At 36.4% G+C, this 22,873-nt stretch overlaps 1 protein-coding gene and 1 non-coding gene across 2 annotated transcripts; one reads left to right on the top strand and one right to left on the bottom strand.

The window, feature by feature from the left end:
* Window positions 1-5,103: 5,103 nt before the first annotated feature.
* LOC112785236 (ABC transporter G family member 5-like) lies at window positions 5,104-7,443 on the bottom strand. The gene has a single exon (XM_025828687.3). It carries the CDS (start codon window positions 7,215-7,217, stop codon window positions 5,274-5,276), a length of 1,944 nt encoding a protein of 647 aa, XP_025684472.1. The 5' UTR covers window positions 7,218-7,443; the 3' UTR covers window positions 5,104-5,273.
* Window positions 7,444-21,030: 13,587 nt separating this feature from the next.
* Window positions 21,031-21,138, top strand: LOC112787021 (small nucleolar RNA R71). Its single transcript, XR_003194459.1, has one exon. It is a non-coding gene; the product is annotated as a small nucleolar RNA R71 (small nucleolar RNA).
* Window positions 21,139-22,873: the final 1,735 nt, after the last annotated feature.

Genomic DNA, 22,873 nt, shown 5'->3' with positions numbered 1-22,873 from the left:
TGTTATAGTTTTATTTATTTTGGATGTTTGTCTTTTATTTTAAATTAGCTGATTTCAAATATATAATTGTAACTATGTGATAGCAGTAATGCTACTTTGTTGTTTGAATTTAATTTTAAACTTGATGTTTGCTTGAGTGGTATCTCAATTTATTCATTGTGAAAGAACTTGGTTTACTTTCAAACGGGGTAATGCACGTGAAGGTGAAGGAGAATTACAATAGGACCGCAAGTTACCAGTGTTTTTAATTAGAAAAAGTATAGGTAATTAACAATATTTTTGAATAATGTATAAATAATGTGAATTAATAGGGTTAAAAGAATAAATTTAATTAGTAGCATTAAATTAGAGTGTAGTATATTTTTATTTAATTGGTGATTATTCATGTTGTTCAAGATAATTATTGTTTACCTAGCACTCCCCAATTAATTAATAGGAGTATATGAGGAATTTAAGAGCATTGGACCACTCCGTTTGTCTTCCAAGTGGCACTCTTGACTTTGTTCTGCATCAACAAAGAATGGAAGGACGGGCCTCATTAGGGGTGAGCATGGGTCGGTTTGGTTCGAATTTATGGTAAAATTAGAACTGAACTTATCAAAATGTAATTGATTCGGTTTGGTTTGGATTTGTATTTTTTTGTACATGTATCCGAACCAAACCAAACCGATTAAGAACGGATTGGTTCGGTTCAAGTAATTACCCGATGAGTTTAAAATTCATAAAAAAAAAAACCAAATTTTTATTTTAAAATTTCAACAAGTACAATAAACATGTAACATCAATATAAATAATCCAAACATGTTAAATACCAAACACATTAAAAACTAAACTCATTAAAATCCAAACATATTAATAATGAATAATAAGAAAAGCCATATAAATTTTTTATTTTTTTTATTTAATTAATATATAATCGGGTTCGCGGATTGGTTCGGGTTCCGCACTTCCAAAACCGATATCCGAACCAATCACTAACAAAAGTCATCGGTTTAGTTCGAGTTGGACCCGATTACCCGTTGATTTCAGAACCAATTTAATTGATTTGGTTTGGATTCAGACGAGTAATCGGATATTCGCTACCCATGCTCACCCCTAAACCTGATGGCTGGCTGTGAGTGCCTCCTTTATCATGGTTTGTGTGTAGCTTTTGTTTTCTAAAAATAATACAAGTTATTCAAGATCTGATATATGAGTTTATAGGATTTATTAACAATTCTAACTCCATTTCATAATTTGTTGGTGTTAAGGATGGTATTGAGGTATTGTTGTGGTCAAATCATTGAGGAAGTTCTTGGAAGTAGAAAGGTCTGCATACAATTTAGATAAGAAAATTTAATTGTTTTAATCACGTTGTTGCGAGCACAGTTATAGAAGCTCAAATTACATTTTAAACAGGATTAGTCTATGCCATTAGTGTAATTGTATGCTTGATGGACCCCATGTATGTCTTGGCTAATGTGACTCCAATTGGCTCATTGCCTCTTTCTCTCTTAAAATGAGATTTTACCTTAATTGTAATCAACAGCGGTTTAACCAACAAGTGAACAAGCAGTTTTGAACTATACTTCACATTAATTAATTGTCATTAATTAATAATTATTTAAATTTTATTTTAAAAAAATATAAATAATTATTAACTGTAGTTGTTTAAAATTAATTGGTTAAAAGTTATTTATTTATATTTTTTCTTAATTTAATAATAAATTTTCCATCACTAATTTGTTTTTATTGGTAATTTATTACAGTAATTCTGTTAGGGAATTAATTAGGGTCCAGCCAACTTCTACCAACTTTTTAATGGAAACTCGTCTTAACAAAGGTAAGTTGATATACATGAATATTTCTTCTGCTAAACATTATGATGTTTTTTTTTCATATTAAATAAGATGTTTTTTAATATATTTTTCGAATTTTTTGTATTAGTGATATGGATATTCCTATTTCTTTAAGAATTATATGATTTTTTTTTTAATTTTATAATTGGACATTTTTTTATTAAGTATTAAGATGTTTTTTTTTTTATATTGAATGAATGTTTTCTTTTTTATATATTTTTGCAATTGTTAAGCAAATTGGTCAAACCACACCACCTTTGACGTATGCATCTTCTTCTCTGTAGGTGGTCCTGCTCTTTCTACCCACTTTTCTTGCATGGAGAGAATGATAACTATTAATTTTTGTAGGTCAGCAAGAATAAGGTTGAGAGATGGCAAACATTTGGCGTACAAAGAGTTTGATGTTCCAAAAGAATCAGCCAAGAACAAGATCGTCTTCATGCATGGTTTTGCTTCTTCGGTGGTGAACTTCTTGAGGTCGTCTTGCGTGAGGGCAGAGGTGGAGAGGGCCTGGCAATGAGGGAGAGAATCTATATGTATTGCTGTTGGGATGTGCAGGTTAATATAGAAGAGAAGGAGAAGGTTTTTATAGTTTTTAATTAAGTTTAATTAATCAGTTTTTAATTATTTAAATTTTGAATTTAAAAAATTTAAAATTAATTATTAATAATTATAATTAATTGAGTTGTTCAATTCTTGGTTGGTTACACACTTAGTTCCTATACTTTTCTTTTGTTACAGCAATGCCATCCCCTATAATAATCATGCTTTTGTTTGAAATTTTTTTATTTAAATTAAATTTATATCAATGGTTTTCTGTCATATTACATGCCAGAATTTGATGAAGAAGAGATGTGTGAGGAAGAAAGTGAGTCTGAACTGAACTTGAATTGTGAAATGGAAATGCCAATAGAGGCTGCCCTTGAATAGAATATGAAATTTCTTATGTCAAATGCTTTCCGGCATCCTACGCTTCGGACATTAAACCTTTTCTTTCTCTTGCAATTCGGGTATGGCTCAGGATCAGGATCCTCCAAAACCTTCAGTTTGTTGGTACTATTGGCTTCCTCGCAACCAACATAGAGAACTTCTATTCTGATTTTGATCATATGTTTACTGAGTTAAACTCCAAAACGGTTCTTGAGATTGGCGTCGTGCACTAAAATCGTCCCTGAGATTCTAATTGCACCAATTACGTCCCTGAGATTGAAAAAAATACACCATATTAGTCCCTGTCCCATTTTCCATTAATAACGTGATGACATGACATGATGACGTGGACTGTAAGTAACACATGTCACTTCATGATTTGGTCACGTGTAATGGTATGATGATATGGTGACACGTGACATGCTGACGTGGATGGTTGTGCCACGTGTCAGAATGTTATTTGGCCACGTGTCCGTTTGTGCCACGCGTCGCAACAGTATTCGTCCACGTGTCATCCATTATGTTATCATTGTATATGCACCAAATTAGTCCCTCACTTTGCATTAAGTGACTCATTTTAGTCCCTGAAATTGAATGTCGTGCACCAAACTAGTCCATTCACCAGTTTTTTCTCATTTTTTTTATAAATTCAAAATTCTCAATATTTTTGAATGCATTAATTTCAATTCTATTTTTTCACATGTTCTTCAAATAAAAGTGTTTTTATAAAATATTTTTTCTCTTGCGAATACCCTAACTGCCGACTTGGAGTTGACGTGAAGGCTTTTCAAGTACTTTCACTACTATCTCCGACCTCTTTTAGTACTTTTATAAAATATTTTTTTCTTGCGAATACCCCTAATAACTGCCGTTTTGGAGTTGACGTGAAGGTATTTCAAACTTCTCTCATTACCATCTCCGACCTCTTTCGTCTAGACTGCAGAGGTCAAAAATGGTAGTGAGAGTGCTTGAAGTGCCTTCAATCTAGCTCATTTACACATAACGAAAACGTGTATTTCATAAAAAAAATATTTATTTTAATTATTAATTTCTTGTTAAAAACACATGTTTTTTTATGAAAAAAATGTGTCTAATCAATCATATAATTATTTTTTTATAATAACATACTTATATAATACAAAATTTACCAATGTTAAATTATTAAAAAAAATTATATAATTAAAACTAAAATTTTAAAAATTTTTATAAAAACACTTGTATTTAAACTATATATGAAAAAATAGAATTGAAATTAGTGTATCCAAGATATTAAAATTTTAAATTTAAAAAAATGAGAAAAATTTGGTGAAGGGACTAGTTTGGTGCACGACATTCAATTTCAGAGACTAAAATGAGTCACTTAATGCAAAGTGAGGGACTAATTTGGTGCATATACAACGATGACATAATAGATGACACGTGGACGAATACTGTTACGACACGTGGCACAAATAGACACGTGGCCAAATAACAGTGTGACACGTGGCACAATCATTCACGTCAGCATGCCACATGTCACTGGTCACCATATCATCATACCATTACACGTGGTCAAATCATGAAGTGACACATATCACTTACAGTCCACGTCATCATGCCATGTCATCACGTCGTTAATGGAAAATAGGTCAATGATTAATATGGTGCATTTTTTTCTATCTCAAGGACGTAATTAGTACAATTAGAATCTCAGGGACGATTTTAGTACATGACGCCAATTTCATCGACTATTTTGGGGTTTAACTCTATGTTTACTTGCCCGGACAAGGAACAAAAGAAAGTTTTGAAGGGCCTTTATACATAATACATAATGGACACATCCTTTGTACGTGACTACGTGTATATCATTATACGGCACTTTGCCTGTTTGCCGTTACCATTCAGGTATTTTAGGACTAATGTAGAAAAATAAAAAATATCTAGAGAGTTTGGATTAACTTTTGAAAAAGTTTTTATTTTTTTATTTAAAAAAAAAATTAATAGATAAAAACTATTTTATATTTAGATAGATTTTTTAGAAAAAGAATTTTAAGTATTAAAAATATTTTTTATTTCTGTATTTTTTAAAACAAAATATTGTTAGCTTTTAGAAAAAATAAATAATTTATTTTTTTAATAAAAATACTTTTTTTTAAAAGATGTATCCAACAGATTTGAAATTAAATAAAAATACTTTTTCTTACTAAAAAAAAATCAATCCAAACTAACACTTAGTTTCTCAACATGTAAAATTGTAAATCTCTTACTTCAGTTGTAGAATCATCCTACTTTTACTATTTGTAAGAACGATACTATTGAACTAGAGAATTGGACAATTTGTATTTTATAAAAGAAATTACCGAGAGAGACATGGGTTTGAATTAAGTAATAATAAAAAACATAAACCAACATCATTTCATGTTAATACAACTCTTTGACAATGACCAGACATATATACATATTTTATAAACAGCTGTTTTAAGAAAAATCCAACTCATGTGAACCAGAGACAGTGTCACCATAATTTTAGATGATGATGCTCTTCGAGCATCTATATCTAAGAAATACATAAGAAATTAACCTGTAGATTAAGATAAAGCACAATATCATTCCAAGATTCTTCCATCTACTATTTTCCCCGCCATACCCTTTTTCTTTAAGCACGTCTTCTCCCTTTACCAAACATGCCCCAAACATGTATTCCAAGCATTTCTTTGAGTTGGAGAACTCATTTATTAGAAAGCCTTCAAAAGGATACTTGTATAGAGACACATAATGCATGAAAATCCAGTACTTAGGAATCTCATTTTTTGATATGAAGTAACCAGAGAACAAAAAGAATGAACCAATGACACCAGAAATCACTGCATTCCCAACAATGAAGTTTGGCACCAGAGCACTGAAACACACCACCACGGAAGTCGCCGTGTAAAGAATTAGCCAAATTATCAACAAGAAGTTCAAGAACGCTGCGAAGTTCTTGTTTAGGCCAACGAGCCAATATAAGGGCATTGTGAATAAAATGGCAAGAATGAGTAGAAATGGCAAGAAAACTAAGGCATTGGCAATAGCATAGGATGATACTCTATAGCTTCCACTAGAGGTTTCCCTCATTAGAATCTCCCTTTCTTGCAGAAAAATTGGTAGAGCTTCTGTGGTGCATGATAACAAAAATGTTAGTATGAAAGCAAATAGACCAACCCTTTCTTGTGCTCCTTCTAGACCATCCTTGAGATGACAAAAGACAGAGCCTAAAACCAGCCCAGAAATCAGCATCTGAATTGTCCTACATGCGAAGAGCTCCTTCGTGCGAAGAATGATTTTGGCAAACCTATGAGTGAGAATAATAGTTTCTCTCAATCTAGAATTAGCAAACTCACAAGTGAAATCCATTTCCTCATTGATCATTCCAACATCAGTTACCTTGGATTGTTGAAAGAGCTGCTGCAGAGTAAACCTACCACTTCTACTCTCGCCTCGATCATTGCCTTTCTTCCGTGGTGCAATTCCTCGCAATCTTTGTGGCACTTGCTGCTGATCTTCTTCACATTTTTGTTGCTGCTGAATGGTATCAATAGACTCAATGGCGAATTCAACTACGTTAACATGAAGAGGAAGCTCTAAACCCATTAACCTTAGATTCACACCTAGCAAATCCACAGTGCCATGGTGCAACACAGAACCATTGGCTAACAACAATATTGAATTGAACATTTTCACTATTCTGAACCCAGGTTGATGGATACTGAAGATTATAGTTCGTCCCCTCGATTCGGACATGACTTTTAGCATACCAATTATCTGCATTGCACTAGTACTGTCGAGGCCTGAAGTTGGTTCATCCAGAATCAGCACTTTTGGATCATGTACTACTTCTATGGCAATTGAAACGCGGCGCTTCTCGCCACCGGATATTCCCCGAACCTTTTCATCTCCGACTCTAGTCCTAGCAACATGGCCAAGACCAAGTTCCTGAATCAGTGACTTCACTCTGGAGCATAGTTGTTGCTTAGGAAGATTCAGCCTTAACTTTGCACTAAACATCAATGTTTCTTCAACCGTAAGTAATGGAAATAAGATATCTTTTTGTGTTACATACCCCGAAATCTTCCTGATCTGTGCTTTATCTACAGTTTTCTTGTTCACCAAGATAGACCCTTTTGTCGGACAAACTTTGCCGGCAAGAATCTCAAGGAGGGATGATTTTCCAGCCCCACTTGGACCAACAACTGCCAGAACTTCCGACGGCTTCGCCACGCAGTTCACATCCCAGAGAATATGCCTAACTCTGCTGCAGAATGATCTGTGATCATTAGTTCTTGCTTCCTCTGCTGGTTCTGGTGCCTCTCCATGTTCTTCATTATTCAGTTGTGGAGGTTTTCTGAAGATCTTGAAAGTTTGCTCTGTTGTGCCTGTGCAAATCTTGTAGTTGATGCCTATTGCTTCAACCTCACACCCTTGCTTCTTCATAACACTCTGTTTTCCAAAATCTTTCTTTGTTTTTCTTCAGTTCTCTTATTTATTTACAAATCAATTTCAAATGTTATTGTTTATTTCTTCCTCTTTTTTAAATTCAGGGCTTTGGCCTCTACTGACTCTGAAACATTGAGTGCTTCAATCTTGATTCTTGTATTGAATGAGTAAATAGTTCACATGCATTTGTACATGGCATAACTCTGCCAAATTGTTAGGTGACATGGAAAATACAAGATTCTGCTTTTGACCAATTATATCAACTACTCATAAGAATAATCCTACTAGAATTATTCAATCCCTTTAATATTCGAACCTTGAGCCTTTCTCTTACAATAACAACCATTTAGATAGAATAATATAGTTTACATGTGTGTGTAAGATAGAGTGAGCAATCCAGTGGGCTACGCAGTAAGTAGAAAAACAATTGGAGGATGCCAACTGTAAATGGTTTGGATCTTCTTATAACACTTAACAGTAAACCCTTCAAACCTCTTTTAGACATACAGTATTATTTATGAATTATGATATCTGCATATCTTTTCTTTTGGCATTGCTTTAACGTCATTTTAGATTTTGTTCATAAACAAAATTTGCTGACTAAATTAGTTATTTTAACACTAAGAGATTGACTTTAGTAAATTATTTTAACTTGCTCCAGTGACTGTGATTACAGAAGGCACCAGAAAAGAAGAGTTGAGAAATTGGAATTAACAAAGTAATGGTGCAAACTGTAAACTATGTATCTATAATTCTATGTATAATTTCCGGAAACAGTACTCAAGAGAGAACCTTTTTTAAGGTCAATTAGAGTCACATTCTGACTTGCTTAGGGTCTTCCTGTACGCAACTCATTATTAAATCAAATAATAATATATATAATAATAGCATTTATGATTCTTTGTTGTGGATTAATTAAGAAGAAAACATTTATAACCTAAAGAGGGGTTTTCTTAAGTTTCTTTTCTCTTTTATTCTGATCTTTTTTTAATAACTTAGCTTGGCCCGTGAACCTTCAATTATTCATCACCAACTCGGATCCACCCCACTGATAAAATAGAAATTCAGCATCCAAAGACCAGCCATATCGATTAATTAATTAATTCTAACCGGCTTGTGCTTAGCTACCTACACGTTATATATATATTGTGAGCATAAGCTGGTATCTGTTTTCTCTTTATTTTCCCTATGTGATGAGTACGGATCGGAATTGATTTTTGGGGCATTCAATTTCTCTTAAAAGTGTTAAGTGTCAGAGTTAATAAGGACAAAATAAAGTAACTAAAATTTGTTAATGAAAAATAAATAAAATTGAACAAAAATTTAAATAATAATAAATAATATAATAAAGTGATAAAATTATAATCTCTCATAATATATAAAAAAAATTTATAATACTCTTTTATATATTATAAAAATTCATGCAAAGAGATTATACATATAAAATATTTTATTATTATTTTTTTTAAATTTCACTCACTAATTCTATGCAAAACATAGCATACATTAACAAATACTTTAACCCCTATATATAGTAATTTTAGGGAGGTGCATTTGATTTACAAAATATGCACAAATTGCATATTATGAACTACTTGCACAAATTGCATAAGTGTGTACTTGAGTTTTCTTTCACATTCATTTTTATCAAATTATATGACATTGATAAATATCAATTTAATTTTATCATCATGTAATAACTCATTCTTTGACTAACTCAAATATTGCAACTAAGCTATGTAACACCCTAACTACCAAAGCTCACGCTTCCGGCTGCGCAACTCTGATAGCTCGGACATTACGACGACACTTATACTATTTAATACTAAAATATGAGTCTGTTTAAAACTTTAAACCGTAATACCGCTCCCAAAAATACTTTCATTCGATAGCCTACATCCATAAATACCATACAACTTACAAAAACTCATAAAGAGTACATACATATATACACTTATATACATAGATAATATTACAAGCATTATCCAATACAGTCCCTATCCCTCTTACAGAATATATCAAGATAAAGGCGAGGGTACAATAAACCATAACTAAAACAATACAGAGCATCTCAACAACAACTAAATAACTCTTCATGACTTCTGCGTCCATATCCTGAAAGGGGAAAAAATGTAGGGGGGTGAGAACATCATCCTCGAAAGGGTTCTCAGTAGAGGGTTTTTGGGAATTACTGTAATAGGATACGTGAAGATAAACCGTACCAGTGATTAATAACCGTCTTATGCCTCTTTTCAAAAACAACAGTTTTCAATAAAAGTAAAGTCGGAAATCTTTTCTGAAAGAGAAACCGTTCAATTCTCAAAAACATCAAAAGCCTTTCAAAACGGTTTATCTATGCTGAACCAAAATAGCCTTTCATATTTTATTCCAAACCAGAAACACAAAACCGAAATCAACCATCGGTTCATCTCATTCCAACCACGGCTCTAGGCCCAAACAATCCAACCATCAACCAATCACCACAGTCCAACAGAGTCCCAGTAGCAAACGCAAATAGGAAGATGCAAGCACAAACAAACAGTTATTGCAAGTAGAACAATTAGCAATTAATCACATAGGCAAACCAAGTATAATATGCACACCCAAACAATGTCACATAGATGCATATGATGCATGCCTGTCCCTAGTGGCTGATGATATCATCTGTCGGTTATAGAGCCAACCCGACACGTCCTGGTAGCTAACCATGGACAGAAACACCCATCGCGGAGTAAGTAGGTTTGAGCTACAACCCCATTGCTACTACCCGCTCAACCCAGAGCCAGTGGAATAACCACTACTGCGGCTACTACCCAGGCGGGTGTTTAAAAACTCAACCTGGAGCGAGTGGAATCACCACTACTACCGCTACTACCCAGGCGTCACAGTCTCTGACCTGGAGCAAGTGGGACGAACCACAACCCTTGCTACTACCCAGGTATCTCAAGCATATATTCATTCAGTCCCAGCCATGGATCATCCATCTCAGCCATCTGGCTTAAATTCATAATTCATAGTCGGCCATACGGCCCATAACTCATTCGACAATCAGCCATAAATCAATATCATACACAGCCATTCCGGCTCACGGTTCAATCCAGAACCAGCCAATGTTCATAATCATACACAGCCATTCTGGCCCATAACGAAACAACACTTCCACCATTCAACATCATTAAACTCATAAAATCGGCATTTAAGTCATAAATCACTTTTTCTCAATTCATTTCACTTTGAAATCAAGTTTCAACTCTTTTCAGCCTTGGCTTTAAAGATCTCATTTCTCAAATCATCTCAGGTTCATAAGCCAAATTTACTCAAAGTAAGTTCCCTTTTTAAAACAAAGCCGCTCTCGGCATCCTCTTTCCAAAACTTCCAAAACCATGGAAAGTTAAAGATTCAATTTGGGAACATTCAAAATCACCCATCCCACAATGGGATTTTATAACAAGGTTTCTCGGCGGAGTCCCAAGTCTTTAAGGAAGGTCAACCTATATCAATTCCTTAAAATTCATTGAAACTCTTAAAATCATGGATTCTCGGTTCAAGTAAATAAAACTGAATTTATTATGAAACCGACCATCCAAAATCACAAGTTCCAACCCGGTCCAAAAATCAACTCATTTAAAAAGGAACCGGTTCATTTGAATCAAACCACTTTCAGGTTTCTTTTTGGAACCCATTTTTCTAACTCTTCCAAAATGCCTCAAACTTAATTACTCAATCAAAAGTCTAGATTCCTTTGAAATCACTAAAAGCTCCTTTTTATATTGAAATCAATATTAGAGCATCATTCTTTCCTTCAGTGATTCAAACGGTAAAAATAGTTCATTTCTAAATAAGTCAAACTCAAGGCATAAGGTTCACTAAATAAATTAAGCTTGAAAATATAATTATTCTCTTAATAAATCAAATAATACAACTTCTCAAATCCAATCCTTTTTAAATAACTTTTCAAACAAGACTAGAATTTTGTAGAAATTTTGGCAGCACCTCCCCTAAAATTTGGACTTTTGCCACCCGGTTTGGGTCCCAACTAAACCGTTTCTCATTCCTTTTCAACAGCTCAACCAGAAATCAATTCAAAGCAAGCTAAATCCAACAGTCGCCTCAGTGGCATATCTCAAGAAAACCATTTCAAAATCAACTCAATATCAACCGATTTAACTCATTTCCAAAGCTTTAAAGAAACGGTTCAGTAACAAATCATTTGTCCAAGATCAAGTCAATTAAAGTAAACCAAGCTGAATTCAAAAGTGCATTCGACTTTTCACATCATCAAATAATTGACTCAAATCAAATCAATCCTCAACGGATTAAACTCAGATTTCAAATCTTTAAAGAATCACTTCAAAACATTACATTTCACAATGCCGCACAACAATTCAACCAAACCAACATCCATAATCACTCGAGTCAATCAAATAACACATAAGGCAGATACAATCACCAAATACACAATGTCTCACAACAGTATCCATATGTAATAATTCTAATACTTAAAACACAATTTTTGGAAAGCGCCCCTACCTCAAAACGCAATTCCATAACCCAAACGCCTCACAGAGTCCTTTCCGCCTCAACCCGAACTGACGGCAACCAAAACCTCAGCTCCCAGCCACTTTTGCAATAACCATAGCAATTTTAGTCGCAACATATAATAATCAGGACTCGACCCCACGTTACCAAAACTCATATTCATTAACCAACACAACCGAATACTAACGCAAGGCTTTTTGAAACATAATTACTTACCGAAACTAAGAAAGAACGGCTAAACCGAAACAGCCACGGTCTCCGGGCCGGTTTGGCGGCAGCCCGGCAGCCACCCCAAGCGGCAGCGGCGACAAATTCCGATCACGACAACTGAAACTAACACGCAGTGACTATAGTATTCTCGGAATTCAAAAAGGACAGAAACCACAATTAAAACCCTTACCGGCAAACTTTTCCGGCGATGGCAGTAGGGTCTCAAGTGGCAGAAGCTCAGTCCGGAGCTCCGGCAGTGATCCCAGAAGCCACATAACCACTCCCGGCGGCCAGAAATATAGAGATGCAGCTCCCTTCTCTGGCGGCGACACCTGCGGCGGCCTGAACGCATTTTGCCGGCGGCGGTTGGGCTTACCATCATCAGCAGCAGCGAGCTCAGATGGTGACAACGGCGTGAGGCGGCGGCGTCTTCTCCCCACCAGCGGCAACGAGGGTGGAGCTTCTCCTCAGCCCGTAGTTCGCAGCTCACGTTTCCCCTCTCAACGGCGTTCTTCTTCCGTTCGCGCCTCCATCGGCACCGGCGAGGGCAGCTTCTATGGCAACGGCAAGGAAGCTCGCGACGGTGACAGGCGGCGTCAGACCCTAGCGCTGGCGGCGGCACGGCGTGAACCCACCTCGCGAGGCCTTCCCGTCAGTCTCTTCCCCTCTCGCCTCAGCCCCGATCTGTGACGGAGATGGCCCGCGAACAACGGCAGCAACCTCAACTGGGCAAGACGCGGTGGCAGAACGTTTCCCCGCGTGCAGCAGCTCGGCGTCTCGCTCGGAGGCATCGGCGGTGGTGGCGAGTCCTAGTGGCGCTAACAGACATCTCCCTTCTTCCCCTTCCCTCTGCCGTTACTTTTCTGCTTCTGTCTCTTTCCTTTCATGGAAGAAGAGGAAGGAAAGCCGTGCGTGCTACTGTTAGAAGGGAGCGGCTGCAGCAGTTGTGAGGAAACCGGGCCGGGTTAGGGTTTTTAGGGTTAGGGTTTCATTTTTGAAAATTAGGGTTAAGGGCATGGGCATTTTAGTAATTTCACTTAAAATAGGGATAATATAGTAATTAGAAATAAATTCTAATCCAACAATAATAATGTATAAAAATACTATTTGATCATCAATTTCACACTTTATTTTCAATAAAATATCCCAACCAAATAATTAGAAATAATATACTTAATTTATTTAATTTCCAAAATAGCAGTATTAATATTCAAAATATCACTTATCTAATTCAAATCATATAAAATCTTCATTATTTCACAGCTACCAACTTTATAATTCAAATATAGAAAATAATCCAATAATTATGAAATTGGATAATAATCATAACTCATCTCAAATTCAATAAATCAAAACTTGCCTTAATTATCTTCAATAAAATAATTTCTAAAATTAAGGCTATAAATAACTATATGATTTGAGACTTGATCATAATAAGACTTTTCAAAGATTTTGGGTCTTACAAGCTAGCTTATTTTTAAGTTGTAATTCTTTTACTAGAACTTTAACTATGTAAGTTGGACAACTTGCCAAGTAGTTTCATGAGTTTTTTAACTTGATAAAAACATATTTTATTCTAAATCAAGCTTAAATTCTATAATGTTCTTTAATTTTGTACAAACTTTAACTTACTCCACTTGTAACTTCTAGCCATTTTTATTGACTTCAAAGTAAAAAGAAGAATTTTACTTCTTCTTTTCACATACAATCTCCCACTCAAAATTATTCTTTTTGTGTATTCATACTGCTTATATTTTCAATAGGTCAAGAGAAGATATACACCAACTAAATTTATCTGTATTGATTGGTTTTGTTATGATATCTATAAGATTGTTGTTGGTGTGAGTTTTCTGCATATCCACTTTTTCTTCCTCTACTACTTCACAAACAAAATGATATTGAACGCCTATGTGCTTCGTTCTTGAGTGAAAGCCTGGATTCCTTATTATGTGCTAGAGATTCTGACTGTCATAAAATATTGGAATCATATCCTGATTGTGTTCGAGTTCCTCCATTAACCTTTGCAATCAAATTGCTTCCTTACAAGATTGCATAGCTACCATATATTCAGCTTCTGTAGTTGATAATGCTACTACTTGTAATTTTGATAACTAGCTTACTGCATCTCCTACAAATATAAACACATAGCCTGTAATGGACTTTCTTTTGTCAAGGTCTCCTGCGAAATCAGAGTCAACATAACCTTTGATAGTAAATTCAGATCCTCCAAAATATAAAACAACATTAGAGGTTCCTTTGATATATTCCAGGATCCTCTTTACAACACTCCAGTGCTCTTTTTCTGGATTTTCCATGAACCCATCGACCATCGCAATAGATTGAGCAATATCTAATCTTGTCCAAATTATGCCATACATAAGGCTTCCCACTGCAGATGCTGGTGAATGAAATTGTGATCTCAGGCAACGGCGTCAAAAACTCTGCACGCACGTCTTAATAAATTATTTTTCATTCACAACTTCGATACAACTAACCAGCAAGTGCACTGGGTCGTCCAAGTAATAAACCTTACGTGAGTAAGGGTCGATCCCACGGAGATTGTTGGTATGAAGCAAGCTATGGTCACCTTGTAAATCTCAGTCAGGCGGATAATAATTGATTATGGAGTTTTCGAAAATAAATAATAAATAGACAGAAAATAAAGATAGAAATACTTATGTATATCATTGGTGAGAATTTCAGATAAGTGTATGGAGATGCGTTCGTCTCTCTGAACTTCTGCTTTCCTGCTGTCTTCATCCAATCAGTCCTACTCCTTTCCATGGATGGCTTTATGTAAGGACATCACCATTGTCAATGGCTACTTTTCATCCTCTCTGGAAAATGGTCCGATGCGCTGTCACTGCATGGCTAATCATCTGGAGGCATCACCGTGGTCAATGGTTGCATCCTATCCTCTTGTGAAAATGGTCCAAATGCTCTGTCACAGCATGGCTAATCATCTGAGGTTCTCGATCATACTGGAATAGGATTCACCCTCCTTTTGTGTCTGTCACTATGGCCAGCACTCGCGAGTTTGAAGTTCGTCACAGTCATTCAATCCCATAATCCTACTCGGAATACCACAGACAAGGTTTAGACTTTCCGGACTCTCATGAATGCCGCCATCAATCTAGCTTATACCATGAAGATTCTGATTAAGAGATCCAAGAGATAATCATCCAATCTAAGATGGAACGGAAGTGGTTGTCAGGAACGCGTTCATGGGGGAATGATGATGATTGTCACGTTCATCACATTCATGTTGAAGTGCGAATGAATATCTTAGAAGTGGAATAAGTTGAGTTGAATAGAAAAACAGTAGTACTTTGCATTAATTCATGAGGAAAAGCAGAGCTCCACACCTTAATCTATGGAGTGTATAAACTCTACCGTTGAAGAATACATAAGTGAAAGGTTTAGGCATGGCCGAATGGCCAGCCCCCAAAACGTGATCACAGGATCAAAAATACAATCCAGGATCATCCAAAGATGTCTATACAATAGTAAAAAGTCCTATTTATACTAAACTAGTTACTAGGGTTTACAGAAATAAGTAATTGATGCATAAATCCACTTCCGGGGCCCACTTGGTGTGTGCTTGGGCTGAGCTTGAAGTTTACACGTGGAGAGGTCATTCTTGGAGTTGAACGCCAGTTTGTAACGTATTTCTGGCGTTCAACTCTGGCTTGTAACGTATTTCTGGCGTTTAACTCCAGACTGCAGCGTAGAACGAGCGTTCAACGCCCTTTTGCGTCATCTAAACTCAACCAAAGTATGAACTATTATATATTGCTGGAAAGCCCTGGATGTCTAATTTCCAACGCAATTGAAAGCGCACCATTTTGAATTCTGTAGCTCCAGAAAATCCACTTTGAGTGCAGGGAGGTCAGAATCCAACAGTATCAGCAGTCCTTCTTCTACCTCTGAATCTGATCTTTGCTCAAGTCCCTCAATTTCAGCCAGAAAATACCTGAAATCACAGAAAAACACACAAACTCATAGTAAAGTCCAGAAATATGAATTTAACATAAAAACTAATAAAAACATCCCTAAAAGTAACTAGATTCTACTAAAAACATACTAAAAACAATGCCAAAAAGCGTATAAATTATCCGCTCATCACAACACCAAACTTAAATTGTTGCTTGTCCCCAAGCAACTGAAAATCAAATAGGATAAAAAGAAGAGAATATACTATAAATTCCAAACTATCAATGAAACATAGCTCCAATCAGATGAGCGGGACTTGTAGCCTTTTGCCTCTTGAATAGTTTTGGCATCTCACTTTATCCATTGAGGTTCAGAATGATTGGCATCTGTAGGAACTCAGAGTTCAGATGGTGTTATTGATTCTCCTAGTTCAGTATGTTGATTCTTGAACACAGCTACTTTATGAGTCTTGGCCGTGGCCCTAAGCACTTTGTTTTCCAATATTACCACCGGATACATAAATGTCACAGACACATAACTGGGTGAACCTTTTCAGATTGTGACTCAGCTTTGCTAAAGTCCCCAATTAGAGGTGTCCATGGTTCTTAAGCACACTCTTCTTTTGCTTTGGACCTTGACTTTAACCGCTCAGTCTCAAGTTTTCACTTGACACCTTCACGCCACAAGCACATGGTTAGGGACAGCTTAGTTTAGCCGCTTAGGCCAGGATTTTATTTCTTTAGGCCCTCCTATCCACTGATGCTCAAAGCCTTGGGATCCTTTTTATTGCCCTTGCCTTTTGGTTTTAAGGGTTACTGGCTTTTTGCTCTTGCCTCTTGGTTTTAAGAGCTTTTGGCTTTTTCTGCTTGCTTTTTCTCTCTTTTTTTTTCTATTTTTTTCGCTATTTTTTTTTCTGCAAGCTTTTGTATTCACTGCTTTTTCTTGCTTCAAGAATCATTTTTATGATTTTTCAGATTATCAAATAACATGTCTCCTTGTCATCATTCTTTCAAGAGCCAACAGATTTAACATTCATAAACAACAACTTCAAAAGACATATGCACTGTTCAAGTATTCATTCAGAAAACAAAAAGTATTGTCACCACATCAATATAATTAAACTAAGTTCAAGGATAAATTCAAAACTCATGTACTTCTTGTTCTTTTGAATTAAAACATTTTTCATTTAAGAGAGGTGATGGATTCATAGGACATTCATAACTTTAAGACATAGTTACTAAATACTAATGATCATGTAATAAGACACAAACATAGATAAGCACTTAACATAAAGAAAACGAAAAACAGAGAATGTAAGAACAAGGAATGAATCCACCTTAGTGATGGTGGCGTTTCTTTCTTGAGGAACCAATGATGTCCTTGAGCTCTTCTATGTCTCTTTCTTGTCTTTGTTGCTCCTCCCTCATTGCTTTTTGATCTTCTCTAATTTCATGAAGGATGATGGAGTGCTCTTGATGTTCCACCCTTAATTGTCCCATGTTGGAACTTAATTCTCCTAGGGAGGTATTGATTTGCTCCCAATAGTTTTGTGGAGGAAAATGCATTTGAGGCATCTCCGGGATCTCATGGTGATGAGCTTCATGCGTCTCTTGAGCTCCATGAATGGGCTCTCTTGTTTGCTCCATCCTTTTCTTAGTGATGGGCTTCTCTTCTTCAATGGGAATGTCTCCTTCTATGTCAATCCCAGCCGAATTGCATAGATGGCAAATGAGGTGAGGAAAAGCTAACCTTGCCATAGTGGAGGACTTGTCAGCCACCTTGTAGAGTTCTTGAGGTATAATCTCATGAACCTCCACCTCTTCTCCAATCATGATGCTTTGGATCATGATGGCCCGGTCTATAGTAACTTCAGACCGGTTGCTAGTGGGAATGATTGAGCGTTGAATGAACTCCAACCATCCTCTAGCTACAGGCTTAAGGTCCAGTCTTCTCAGTTGAACCAGTTTGCCTTTTGAGTCAATCTTCCATTGAGCTCCTTCTACACATATGTCCATGAGGACTTGGTCCAACCTTTGATCAAAGTTAACTCTCCTTGTGTAGGGGCGTGCGTTCTCTTCCATCATTGGCAAGTTGAACGCCAACCTTACATTTTCCGGACTAAAATCTAAGTAATTCCCCCGAACCATGGTGAGATAATTCTTTGGGTTTGGGTTCTTACTTTGATCATGGTTCCTTGTGATCCATGCATTAGCATAGAACTCTTGAACCACTAGAGTTCCGACTTGTTGGATGGAGTTTGTTAGAACTTCCCAACCTCTTCTATGAATCTCATGTCGGATCTACGGATACTCATTTCTCTTGAGTTTGAAAGGGACCTCGGGGATCACCTTCTTCTTGGTCACAACATCATAGAAGTGGTCTTGATGAGCTTTGGAGATGAATCTTTCCATCTCCCATGACTCGAAGGTGGAAGCTTTTGTCTTCCTTTTCCCTTTTCTAGAGGATTCTCCGGTCTTAGGTGCCATCAATGGTAATGGAAAAACAAAAAGCTTATGCTTTTACCACACCAAACTTAGAATTTTGCTTGTCCTCGAGCAAGAGAAGAAAGAATAGATGAAGAAGAAGAAGAAAATATGGAGGAGAGGAGGGAAAGGTGTATTCGGCCAAGAAGATAAGAGAGGGTTGTGTGGTGTGAAAATGAGGAAGAATGGAGGGCTATATATAGGGAAGGGAGGGGGGTAAGGTTCGGCCATAAGGGTGGGTTTTGGGTGGGAAATTGATTTTGAATTTTGAAGGTAGGTGGAGTTTATGAGGTAGGTTTATGGGGAAGAGTGGATGATGTGAGTGTGAAGTGGTGATAGGGAAGAGAGATTGAGGTGATTGGTGAAGAGTTTTGGGGAAGAGTGTTTATTGGGAAGAGAGGATGAACATTGAGAAGAGGGGAAGAGAGTGAGTGGTGGTAGGTGGGGATCCTGTGGGGTCCACAGATCCTGAGGTGTCAAGGATTTGCATCCCTGCACCCATTAGGCATGTAAAATGCCTTTGCATGCAATTCTGGCGTTTAAACGCCGAACTGATGCTTGTTCTGGGCGTTCAACGCCCAGATGCTTGTTTCTGGCGTTCAGCGCCAGCTTTTCTTCACTGTGCATTTCTGGCGTCTGAACGCCAGGATGCTGCTTGTTTCTGGCGTTCAACGCCAGAAACATGCTCTGTTCTGGCGTTGAATACTAGACAGATGCTCCTTACTGGCGTTTAAACGCCAGTGAGATCCTTCTCTAGGGTGTGATTTTTCTTCTGCTATTTTTGATTCCGTTTTCAATTTTTATATTTATTTTGTGACTTCACATGATCATGAACCTAATAAAACATGAAATAACAATAAAAATAAATTAAAATGAGATAAATAAAAATTGGGTTGCCTCCCAACAAGCGCTTCTTTAATGTCAATAGCTTGACAGTGGGCTCTCATGGAGCCTCACAGATGTTCAGAGCATTGTTGAGACTCCCCAACACCAAACTTAGAGTTTGGATATGGGAGTTCAACACCAAACTTAGAGTTTGGTTGTGGCCTCCCAACACCAAACTTAGAGTTTGACTGTGGGGGCTCTGGTTGACTCTGTTTTGAGAGAAGCTTACTGTGCCTCTTTTCCATGTTTACAGAAGGATGTCCTTGAGTTTTAAACTCAAGGGAGTCCTCATTCAATTGAAGAACTAGTTCACCTCTGTTAACATCAATCACAGCTCTTGCTGTGGCTAGGAAGGGTCTTCCAAGGATGATGGATTCATCCTCATCCTTCCCAGTATCTAGGACTATGAAATCAGCAGGGATGTAAAGGCCTTCAACCTTTACTAACACGTCCTCTACTTGTCCATAAGCCTGTTTTCTTGAATTGTCTGCCATCTCTAATGAGATTTTAGCAGCTTGCACCCCAAAGATTCCCAGTTTCTCTATTACAGAGAGGGGCATGAGGTTTATTCCTGACCCAAGGTCACATAGAGCCTTCTCAAAGGTCATGGTGCCTATGGTACAAGGTATTAGGAACTTTCCAGGATCCTGTTTCTTCTGAGGCAATCTCAGTTAATCCAATGCATTTAGTTTATTGGTGAACAGGGGAGGTTCATCTCCCCAAGTCTCATTACCAAATAAATTGGCATTCAGCTTCATGATTGCACCAAGGAACTTGGCAACTTGCTCTTCAGTAACATCTTCATTCTCTTCAGAAGAAGAGTACTCTTCAGAGCTCATGAATGGCATAAGGAGGTTCAATGGAATCTCTATGGTCTCTAGATGAGTCTCAGATTCCTTTGGTTCCTCAGAGGGGAACTCCTTATTGATCACTGGACGTCCCAGGAGGTCTTCCTCACTGGGATTCACGTCCTCAACCTCCCTTACAGGTTCGGCCATGGTAGTTAATTCAATGGCCTTGCACTCTCCTTTTGGATTCTCTTCTGTATTGCTTGGGAGAGTACTAGGAGGGGTTTCATTGATTCTTTTACTCAGCTGGCCCACTTGTGCTTCCGAATTTCTAATGGAGGACCTTGTTTCATTCATGAAACTCACAGTGGCCTTAGATAGATCAGAGACTAAGTTTGCTAAATTAGAGGTATTTTATTCAGAGTTCTCTGTCTGTTGCTGAGTGGATGATGGAAAAGGCTTGCTATTGCTAAACCTGTTTCTTCCACCATTATTAAAGCCTTGTTGAGGCTTTTGTTGATCCTTCCATGAGAGATTTGGGTGATTTATCCATGAGGGATTATAGGTGTTTCCATATGGTTCACCCATGTAATTCACGTCTGCTATTGCAGGGTTTTTAGGATCATAAGCTTCTTCTTCATAAGAAGCCTCTTGAGTACTGTTGGATGCAGCTTGCATTCCATTCAGACTCTGAGAAATCATATTGACTTGCTGAGTCAATATTTTATTCTGAGCTAATATAGCATTCAGAGTATCAATTTCAAGAACTCCCTTCTTCATAGGCGTCCCATTATTCACAGGATTCCTTTCAGAAGTGTACATGAACTGGTTATTAGCAACCATGTCAATGAGTTCTTGAGCTTCTGCAGGCATTTTCTTTAGGTGAATGGATCCACCTGCAGAAGTATCCAATGACATCTTAGCTAATTCAGACAGACCATCATAGAATATATCCAGGATGGTCCATTCTGAAAGCATGTCAGAAGGACACTTTTTGGTCAGTTGCTTGTATCTCTCCCAAGCTTCATAGAGGGATTCACCTTCTTTCTGTCTAAAGGTTTGAACATCCACTCTAAGCTTACTCAGCTTTTGGGGAGGAAAGAACTTGGCTAAGAAAGCCTTGACCAGCTTATCCCAAGAGTTCAGGCTATCCTTAGGTTGAGAGTCCAACCATATTCTAGCTCTGTCTCTTACAGCAAAAGGGAAAAGCATGAGCCTGTAGACTTCAGGATCTACTCCATTAGTCTTAACAGTATCACAGGTCTGCAAGAATTCAGTTAAGAACTGAAAAGGATCTTCAGATGGAAGTCCATGAAACTTGCAGTTTTGTTGCATAAGAGAAACTAATTGAGGTTTCAGCTCAAAATTGTTTGCTCCAATGGCAGGAATTGAGATGCTTCTTCCATGTAAATTGGAATTAGGTGCAGTGAAGTCACCAAGCATTCTCCTTGCATTATTATTATTTTTGGCTGCCATCTCCTCTCCCTGTTCGAAAATTTCTGAAAGATGCTTGCTGGATTGTTGTAATTTAGCTTCTCTTAATTTCCTCTTCAGAGTCCTTTCAGGTTCTGGATCTGCTTCAACAAGAATGTTCTTGTCCTTGCTCCTGCTCATATGAAAAAGGAGGGAACAGAAAAATAATAATAATAGGGATCCTTTTTACCCAGGTATAGAGGTTCCCTTATGTGAGTGGAAGAAAAGAAGAGTAGAAGAAAAGAAGAAGAGAAAATCTGAACTCAGAGAGAGAGAGAGGGGGTTCGGATTTTTGGTGAGTGAGGAAGAGATGTTAGTAAATAAATAAATAAATAGAAGGAGATGAGAGAGAGAGAGAATTTTCGAAAATTAAAAGAAGAAATAAATTAAAATTGAATTTTAAAACAATTAGTTAATTAAAAAGAATTTTTGAAAAAGAGGGAGATATTTTCGAAAATTAGAGAGAGAGAGTTAGTTAGGTAGTTTTGAAAAAGATAAGAAACAAACAAAAAGTTAGTTAGTTAGTTGAAACAAATTTGAAAATCAATTTTGAAAAGATAAGAAGATAGGAAGTTAGAAAAGATATTTTAAAATCAAATTTTTGAAAAAGATATGATTTTGAAAAAGATAAGATAAAAAGATATTTTTGAAAAGATATGATTGAAATTAGTTTTGAAAAAGATTTGATTTTTAAAATCACAATTAATGACTTGATTCACAAGAAATCACAAGATATGATTTTAGAACTTAAAGTTTGAATCTTTCTTAACAAGCAAGTAACAAGCTTGAAATTTTTGAATCAAAACATTAATTGATGATGTTATTTTCGAAAATTATGAGATAGAATGAAGAAAAATATTTTTTGAAAAATATTTTTATAATTTTCGAAAATAAATAAGAAAAATGAAAAAGATTTGATTTTTGAAAAAGATTTTGAAAAAGATAAGATTTTTAAATTGAAAATTTGGTTTGACTCATAAGAAACAATTGAATTTTAAAAATTTTTGAAAAAGTCAATCCAAATTTTTGAAATTTATGAGAGAAAAAAGGAAAGATATTTTTTTGATTTTTGAATTTTTAAAGATGAGAGAGAAAAACATGAAAAATGATGCAATGCATGAAAATTTTAGATCAAAACAATGAATGCATGCAATAATGCTATGAATGTCAAGATGAACACCAAGAACACTTTGAAGATCATGATGAACATCAAGAACATATTTTTAAAAATTTTTATATGCAAGAAAAACATGCAAGACACCAAACTTAGAAATCTTTCATGTTCAGACACTATGAATTCAAGAATGCATATGAAAAATACCATACAACACAAAACAATATA

Source organism: Arachis hypogaea, chromosome 20 (genome assembly GCF_003086295.3).
Source record: "Arachis hypogaea cultivar Tifrunner chromosome 20, arahy.Tifrunner.gnm2.J5K5, whole genome shotgun sequence".
Taxonomy (NCBI): Eukaryota; Viridiplantae; Streptophyta; class Magnoliopsida; order Fabales; family Fabaceae; genus Arachis; species Arachis hypogaea.
The sequence above is the reverse complement of the archived record's forward strand: the minus strand, read 5'-3'. Positions and strand labels throughout refer to the sequence as shown.

Coding starts and splice junctions, on each gene's coding strand:
- LOC112785236 (XM_025828687.3), bottom strand. CDS start 7,217: ATGAAGAAGCAAGGGTGTGAGGTTGAAGCAATAGGCATCAACTACAAG.